The following is a 9161-nucleotide window of genomic DNA, read 5'->3' as shown; positions in this document are numbered from 1 at the left end:
TACTGCTGTATCTTTGTGAAACGCAGAGGAGGTGAACAGATTATCTCTGCGTGTGTGGTTCCCACCATGAAGCATGGAGGAGGAGGTGTGATGGTCTGGGGGTGCTTTGCTGGTAACACTGTCAGTGATTTATTTAGAACTCAAGGCACACTTAACCATCATGTCTACCACAGCATTCTGCAGCGATACGCCATCCCATCTGGTGGGCGCTAAGTGGGACAAACATTTGTTTTTCAACAGGACAATGACCGGAAACACACCTCCAGGCTGTGCAAGGGCTATTTGACCAAGAAGGAGAGTGATGGAGTGCTGCATCAGATGACCTGGCCTCCACAATCACCCGACCTCAACCCAATTCAGATGGTTTGGGATGAGTTGGACTGCAGAGTGAAGGAAAAGCAGGCAACAAATGTTCAGCATATGTGGGAACTCCTTCAAGACTGTTGAAAAAGCATTCCAGGTGAAGCTGGTTGAGAGATTGCCAAGAGTGTGCAAAGCTGTCAACAATGCAAAAAGTAGCTACTTTGAAGAATCTAAAATATATTATTTGGTTTAGTACATGATTCCATGTGTTATTTCATAGTTTCCATGTCTTCACTATTATTCTACAAATGTAGAAAATAGTAAAAATAAAGAAAAACCCTTGAATGAGTAGGTGTGTCCAAACTTTTGACTGGTATTGTATACATGTATTATAGGCTACAGTAGGCTACTAAGTAACATTTCCAGTGGCACACTGACTCACTCAATGATGAAGATGAAGCCACAGGCTACTACTACTCATGATGGCCGATGCGCTCCTCTTGGCAATAGCCTATCTCAAGACGAGCTACTTTGAAAAACAGTGCTGCTGTTCGCTCAACATTGGGAGTTGTTTCTATTGTTTCTACAGACAGATTAGTCTTCTCTTTTCCAAACTGTACTTTTTTCCTGCAAATGTATTTAGAAATCTGCAAAAGGCAAACAGACAGCTGCTACCAACCATAGACATATAATCCATAGATGGCCGTTCCTATTCAAGTCAGGACTGGCAGCCATTGCTGGTGCACCCATGTGTTTACAGTCAAATTGCCAGGGTTAGAGGTTCCAAATACCTTCTATGGATTATATGTCTATGGCAACAACACAACAAGCTGTTCCATATTTGGCACGCATGCTTTCCAAATGACCGGTAACCGCCAAAACCAAGAAAACATTTGAGTAAATGAGGGATACAAAGTTTATGTTATAGTGTGTGGGGTTCATTTTCCTGGTAGGGTTTAGGTCCACTTGTAGAATCTATGTGAAGGTGTATTGAAGCTGTTCTGGCATGGTGGCCCAACGCCCTATTAAGACACTTTATGTTGGTGTTCCCTTTATTTTGTCAGTTACCTGTATGAACTTGTGATCAAATTTAATCCACAGTTTTTTTTATTTTTTTTAACTATTGACCCTCTGTGGCCAAAATGATTCTCTCCGGTGTATTATGAGAGCGGGCTCCTGTGGTGTGAAAATAACAAAAGCTATTTTTTGTAGTGTTTTTGCTTCTTGTGCCCCTGACACACAATTGATCAAATGTATTTATTATGCTTTTATACATTTATAATTGTTTTAATAACTCAATCAATGCAGGGCCCCCCAATTACCCACGTGGGCACCCTACCTCCTCCCCCCATCTGACGATTAGCAGAGCGACAGCGGCAATCTGTCTCCACTCATTGAGAGTGGGCACCCTACCTCCTCCCCCCATCTGACGATTAGCAGAGCGACAGCAGCAGTCTGTCTACACTCATTGAGAGTGGGCTCATGAATCCTCCTGTAGTTGGCATTAGCAGAGCGACAGCGGCAATCTGTCTCAACTCATTGAGAGTGGGCTCATGAATCCTCCTGTAGTTGGCATTAGCAGAGCGACAGCGGCAATCTGTCTCCACTCATTGAGAGTGGGCTCATGAATCCTCCTGTAGTTGGCATTAGCAGAGCGACAGCAGCAATCTGTCTCCACTCATTGAGAGTGGGCTCATGAATCCTCCTGTAGTTGGCATTAGCAGAGCGACAGCAGCAGGCTGTCTACACTCATTGAGAGTGGGCTCATGAATCCTCCTGTAGTTGGCATTAGCAGAGCGACAGCGGCAATCTGTCTCCACTCATTGAGAGTGGGCTCATGAATCCTCCTGTAGTTGGCATTAGCAGAGCGACAGCAGCAGGCTGTCTACACTCATTGAGAGTGGGCTCATGAATCCTCCTGCAGTTGGCATTAGCAGAGCGACAGCAGCAGGCTGTCTACACTCATTGAGAGTGGGCTCATGAATCCTCCTGTAGTTGGCATTAGCAGAGCGACAGCGGCAATCTGTCTACACTCATTGAGAGTGGGCTCATGAATCCTCCTGTAGTTGGCATTAAGCAGAGCGACAGCGGCAATCTGTCTCCACTCATTGAGAGTGGGCTCATGAATCCTCCTGCAGTTGACATTAAGCAGAGCGACAGCGGCAATCTGTCTCCACTCATTGAGAGTGGGCTCATGAATCCTCCTGTAGTTGGCATTAGCAGAGCGACAGCAGCAGGCTGTCTACACTCATTGAGAGTGGGCTCATGAATCCTCCTGCAGTTGGCATTAGCAGAGCGACAGCAGCAGGCTGTCTACACTCATTGAGAGTGGGCTCATGAATCCTCCTGTAGTTGGCATTAGCAGAGCGACAGCAGCAGGCTGTCTACACTCATTGAGAGTGGGCTCATGAATCCTCCTGTAGTTGGCATTAGCAGAGCGACAGCAGCAGGCTGTCTACACTCATTGAGAGTGGGCTCATGAATCCTCCTGTAGTTGGCATTAGCAGAGCGACAGCAGCAGGCTGTCTACACTCATTGAGAGTGGGCTCATGAATCCTCCTGTAGTTGGCATTAGCAGAGCGACAGCGGCAATCTGTCTCAACTCATTGAGAGTGGGCTCATGAATCCTCCTGTAGTTGGCATTAGCAGAGCGACAGCAGCAGGCTGTCTACACTCATTGAGAGTGGGCTCATGAATCCTCCTGTAGTTGGCATTAGCAGAGCGACAGCGGCAATCTGTCTACACTCATTGAGAGTGGGCTCATGAATCCTCCTGTAGTTGGCATTAGCAGAGCGACAGCGGCAATCTGTCTCAACTCATTGAGAGTGGGCTCATGAATCCTCCTGTAGTTGGCATTAGCAGAGCGACAGCAGCAGGCTGTCTACACTCATTGAGAGTGGGCTCATGAATCCTCCTGTAGTTGGCATTAGCAGAGCGACAGCGGCAATCTGTCTACACTCATTGAGAGTGGGCTCATGAATCCTCCTGTAGTTGGCATTAGCAGAGCGACAGCAGCAGGCTGTCTACACTCATTGAGAGTGGGCTCATGAATCCTCCTGTAGTTGACAGTTACAGTGGAAAAAAAGGGTAGTTCTCTTTTTTTTTTTTTGTGAAAAAACAAAAACAAACATCGTTACAAAGCCGCTTCTCCTTACTCTCGGGGAAAACCATCTTCTAGCGAACCAGTGAATCGTCGGACCAATGATACAGGGGCCCTCCTTCCCTAGTGTGGTTCTAGAATTCTAGAAGCCAGGAGAAAAACGGAAGTACTGGCACTGAATCGGAGGTTGATGCTGTTTTGTAAAAGGTTCAAATAATGAGATGAAGATAGCATGTTTACTGAAGACAGTGAGATGTTCAATTGATTGTCTTTCTTACCAGGAGGGAGGGAGAGAGAGAGAAGAGAGAAAGAGAAAGAGAGAGAGAGAGACATTTTAAACCGGCACATTACTACTGTCAAATTAAATGTGGTATCTAGCCTACTTGAGAGAGGCTGATGAACTTTGGCCTTACCAAAAAGAGTTCATGACCTACCACCATTTCCAATATGAAATCATCCCAACATTTAGAACCTGTGAAAGCCTGTGAGTGGTCTCTTTAGCCATTCAAGAGATCCATTAAATGAAACAAAAATGCCTAATTCAGTTTCTTCTCTCTGAAGAGTGCACTTAGCAATGCTTCACACCCTTAAGGGGAAGTGAACGAGTGCCCACTTTGGGGAGGAGAGAATCGTGACAAAGCCCCTATGGTTTTGTTAGATAATATGTCTAATGGTTACCTCATGGTTGTACCGGAACCTAATACCACCCTGTAAGTGCCGAGGTGAAGTTTCCTGATCTAGGATCAGTTTCTCCATCTGCCAATCCTAACATTCACCATTATTGGGGAAAATGCTAAACTGACCCAAGATCAGTGTCAAGTGGCAATTTCACCCAACACCACCACCCTGCCTGTTTTAATTGTATTTTTATTTCACCTTTATTTAACCAGGTAGGCTAGTTGAGAACACCTTTATTTAACCAGGTAGGCTAGTTGAGAACACCTTTATTTAACCAGGTAGGCCAGTTGAGAACAAGTTCTCATTTACAACTGTGACCTGGCCAAGATAAAGCAAAGCAGTGCGACAAAAACAACAACACAGAGTTACACATAAACAAACGTACAGTCAATAACACACTAAAAAAGAAAAATAGAAAGATCTATGTACAGTCTGTGCAAATGTAGAAGAGTAGGGAGGTAGGCAATAAATAGGCCCTAGAGGTGAAAATAATTACGATTTAGCAGATTAACACTGGAGTGATAGATGTGCGGATGATGTTGTGCAAGTAGAGATACTGGGGTGCAAAAGAGCAAGAGGGTAAGTAATAATATAGGGATGAGGTAGTCTGGTGTGCTATTTATAGATTGGCTGTGTACAGGTACAGTGATCGGTAAGCTGCTCTGACAGCTGATGCTTAAAATTAGAGGGGGAGATATAAGACTAATGCTTCAGTGATTTTTGCAATTTGTTCCAGTCATTGGCAGCAGAAAACTGAAAGGAAAGGTGGCCAAAGGAGGAATTGGCTTTGGGGATGACCAGTGAAATATACCTGCTGGAGCACATGCTACGGGTGGGTGCTGCTATGTTGACCAGTGAGCTGAGATAAGGTGGGGTTTTACCTAGCAAAGACTTATAGATGACCTGGAGCCAGTGGGTTTGGCAACGAATATGAAGGAAATTTCAGGATTTTTGGTGGCCTTCCTAAGCCAGGTTTCAGACAAGGCTATGACATCCAGGTTGGCGGAGTGTGCTAAAGCAGTGAATAAAGCAAACTTAGGGAGAAGGCTTCTAATGTTAACCCACCTGTCTGGTGCTGTGGCAATCCAGGAGGTCGTTGCTGACGTAGGCCTGCAGTACCGTGTCCCTCTGCTCACCTTGGAGAGAACGGGTCAGTCTCTGGGGATAGGAGAACACACAAGGTGATGACACAGACAGGCAGACAGACTGGCAAACAGACAGATAGACAGGCAGGTAGGCAGACAGACCGGCAGACAGACCAGCAGACAGGCACAGAGACCTAGAGACACAGAGGCAGAGAAACACAGAGACAGAGAGTCATCGATGCACAGAGAGAGAGAGAGAGACACACAGAGTGAAAGGGAGACACAGAGAAAGAGAGGCGGAGAGACACAAAGACACAGAGAAAGATATACATAGAGACATAGACAGATAGAGACAATGAGACAGAGACACATAAAGACAGATATACACAGAGACAGAGACATAGACAGAGACACATGGAGACAGAGACACATGGAGACAGAGACAAAGAGACAGAGACACATTGAGACAGAGACATGGAAACAGAGACGCATAGAGACAGAGACATTGAGACAGAGACACATAGAGACAGAGACAAAGAGACACATAGAGTCAGAGCAGTAGCAGTAGGCCAAGGCATGTCCAGGCTGTCTGACTGACCCAGCACAGGGCCTGGAGCAGCAGGGCCTTGAGTCTGTCTGATCCCCCCAGCAAGTCTCTCTTCAGCTTGTCATAGTCCAGAGAGGGCAGCAGCGGCACCTCCTTAGGCCTCCTGTATAGGGGAGATGGTGGGTGTTTTTCACAAACTATCTGCTGTAGTTTGTATTTGTGGATTCCCATTAGTTCCTGCCAAGGCAGGGGCTACCCTTCCTGGGGTTTATTATGGATCCCCATTAGTTCCTGCCAAGGCAGCAGCTACTCTTCCTAGGGTTTATTATGGATCCCCATTAGTTCCTGTCAAGGCAGGAGCTACCCTTCCTGGGGTTTATTATGGATCCCCATTAGTTCCTGTCAAGGCAGGAGCTACTCTTCCTGAGGTTTATTATGGATCCACATTAGTTCCTGTCAAGGCAGCAGCTACTCTTCCTGGGGTTTATTATGGATCCCCATTAGTTCCTGCCAAGGCAGCAGCTATTCTTCCTGGGGTTAAGCAACATTAAGGCAGTTGTATACAATTAAAAACATTGCATTACATTACCCAACAGAATTCACAACGCATTAAGTGTGTGCCCTTAGACCACTACTCTACGACCAAAAGTATGTGGACACCTGCTCGTCAAACATCTCACTACAAAATCATGGGAATTAATATGGAGTTGGTCCCCACTTTGCTACTATAACAGCCTCCACTCTTCTGGGAAGGCTTTCCAGTAGATGTTGGAACATTGCTGTGGGGACTTGCTTCCATTCAGCCACAAGAGCATTAGTGAGGTCGGACACTGATGTTGGGCGATTAGGCCTGGTTCGCAGTCTGCGTTCCAATTCATCACAAAGGTGTTCGATGAGGTTGAGGTCAGGTCTTTGTGCAGGCCAGTTAAGTTCTTCGACATCGACCTCGACAAACCATTTCTGTGTGAACCTCGATTTTTGCACGAGGGCATTGTCATGCTGAAACAGGAAAGGGCCTTTCCCAAACTGTTGTCACAACGTTGGAAGCACAGAATAATCTAGAATGTAATTGTATGCTGTAGCATTAAGATTTCCCTTCATTGGAACAAAGGGGCCATGAAAAACAGCCCCAGAGCATTATTCCTCCTCCACCAAACTTTACAGTTGTCACTATTTATGCGGGCAGGTAGCATTCTCCTCACATCCGCCAAAAAAAGATTTGTCCATCGGACTGCAAGATGGTGAAGTCATTCATCACCCCAGATAACTAATTTCCACTGTTCTTGAGTCCAATGGCGGCGAGCTTTACGCCACTCTAGCCGACGCTTGGCATTGCACACGGTAATCTTAGGCTTGTGTGTGACTGCTTGGCCATGGAAACTTATTTCATTAAGCTCCCGATGAACAATTATTGGTGCTGATGTTGCTTCCAGAGGCAGTTTGGAATTCGGTAGTGAGTGTTGCAACCGAGGACAGACAATTTTTTACGCGCTTCAGCACTTGGCGGTCCGTTCTGTGAGCGTGTGTGGCCTACCACTTTGCCGTTGTTGCTCCTAGACATATCCACTTCACAATAACAGCACTTACAGTTGACCGGGGACAGTTCTAGCAGGGCAGAAATTTGACGAACTGACTTGTTGGAAATATGTCATCCTATGACGGTGCCACATTAAAAATCATTGAGCTCTTCAGTCAGGCCATTCTACTGCAAATGATTGCATGGTGGTGTGCTCAATTTTATACACCTGTCAGCAACGGGTGTGGCTGAAATAGCCCAGAATCCACTAATTCGAAGGGGTGTCCACATACACTATATATACAAAAGTATCTACAATACAAAATCCATGTGTGTACAGTGTATACAGTATGTTATCGTGCGTGTGTGTATGTGTGTGTCTGTGCCTGTGTGTGTGTCTCTTCACAGTCCATGCTGTTTCATAAGGTGTATTTTTTTATCTGTTATTAAATCTGATACTACTTCTTGCATCAGTTACTTGATGTGGAATAGAGTTCCATGGCTCTATGTAGTAATGTTGCCCCTCCCATAGTCCGTCCTGGACTTGGGGACTGTGAAGAGACCTCTGGTGTGGGTATGTATGGGTGTCTGAGCTGTGTGCCAGTAGTTCAAACAGACACCTCGGTGCATTCAACATGTCAATCCCTCTCACAAAAAGTGATGAAGTAGTGATGAAGTCAACAATCTCTCCTCTACTTTGAGCCAGGAGAAATTGACATGCATATCTCCGTGTACATCTAAGGTTCGGCCGTGCTGCCTCGTTCAGGAAAAATAGTAATTTTCTTTGTGGAACCTAGTCCACAGTAGTCCAGGTGAGACAAATCTAGGGCCTGTAGGACCTGCAAGTTCACTGTGATGATAAATCCCAGGTGATAGTAAACTAAGGACAGTTCACTGTGATGGTAAATCCCAGGTCATAGTAAACTAAGGACAGTTCACTGTGATGGTAAATCCCAGGTCATAGTAAACTAAGGACAGTTCACTGTGATGGTAAATCTCAGGTCATAGTAAACTAAGGACAGTTCACTGTGATGGTAAATCCCAGGTCATAGTAAACTAAGGACAGTTCACTGTGATGGTAAATCCCAGGTCATAGTAAACTAAGGACAGTTCACTGTGATGGTAAATCCCAGGTCATAGTAAACTAAGGACAGTTCACTGTGATGGTAAATCAGTTCATGTCTTTATTTAACTAGGCAAGTCAGTTAAGAACAAATTCTTATTTTCAATGACGGTCTAGGAACAGTGGGTTGACGGTCGAGGAACAGATTTTTACCTTGTCAACTCGGGGATCCAGTTACTAGTCCAACGCTCTAACCACTAGGCTACGTGCCGCCCCAATGTAATCGAAGGTAATGTAATGTAGTCTAAGGTAATGTAGTCTAAGGTAAGGCAATGTAATCTAAGGAAATGCAAAGTAATCTAAGGCAATGCAATGTAAAGTAATGTAATCTAAGGTAATGGACTCTAAGGTAATGTAAAACAATGTCATCTAAGGTAAAGTAATCTAAGGTAATGTAATCTAAGGTAAAGTAATCTAAGGTAATGTAAAGTAATGTAATCTAAGGTAAAGTAATCTAAGGTAATGTAAAGTAATGTAATCTAAGGTAAAGTAATCTAAGGTAATGTAATCTAAGGTAAAGTAATCTAAGGTAATGTAAAGTAATGTAATCTAAGGTAAAGTAATCTATGGTAATGTAAAGTAATGTAATCTAAGGTAATGCAATCTATGGTAATGTAAAGTAATGTAATCTAAGGTAAAGTAATCTAAGGTAAAGTAATCTAAGGTAATGTAAAGTAATGCAATCTAAGGTAAAGTAATCTAAGGTAATGTAATCTAAGGTAATGTAAAGTAATGTAATCTAAGGTAATGTAATCTAAGGTAAAGTAATCTAAGGTAATGTAAAGTAATGTAATCGAAGGTAATGTAAA

General features: G+C 44.4%; 1 protein-coding gene across 2 annotated transcripts in view; it reads right to left on the bottom strand.

Moving 5' to 3' along the window:
* Positions 1–9161, bottom strand: part of armc9 (armadillo repeat containing 9) — a 102008-nt gene that overhangs the window by 62221 nt on the left and 30626 nt on the right. For both annotated transcript variants that reach the window (XM_031822345.1, XM_031822346.1), the window contains 2 exons: positions 5765–5876; positions 5147–5239 (listed from right to left, as the gene is read on the bottom strand). In XM_031822345.1, the coding sequence (XP_031678205.1) occupies positions 5147–5239; positions 5765–5876 (205 nt within the window). The remainder of the gene's footprint in view (positions 1–5146; positions 5240–5764; positions 5877–9161) is intronic.

Source organism: Oncorhynchus kisutch, linkage group LG4 (genome assembly GCF_002021735.2).
Source record: "Oncorhynchus kisutch isolate 150728-3 linkage group LG4, Okis_V2, whole genome shotgun sequence".
NCBI lineage: Eukaryota > Metazoa > Chordata > Actinopteri > Salmoniformes > Salmonidae > Oncorhynchus > Oncorhynchus kisutch.
The sequence above is the reverse complement of the archived record's forward strand: the minus strand, read 5'-3'. Positions and strand labels throughout refer to the sequence as shown.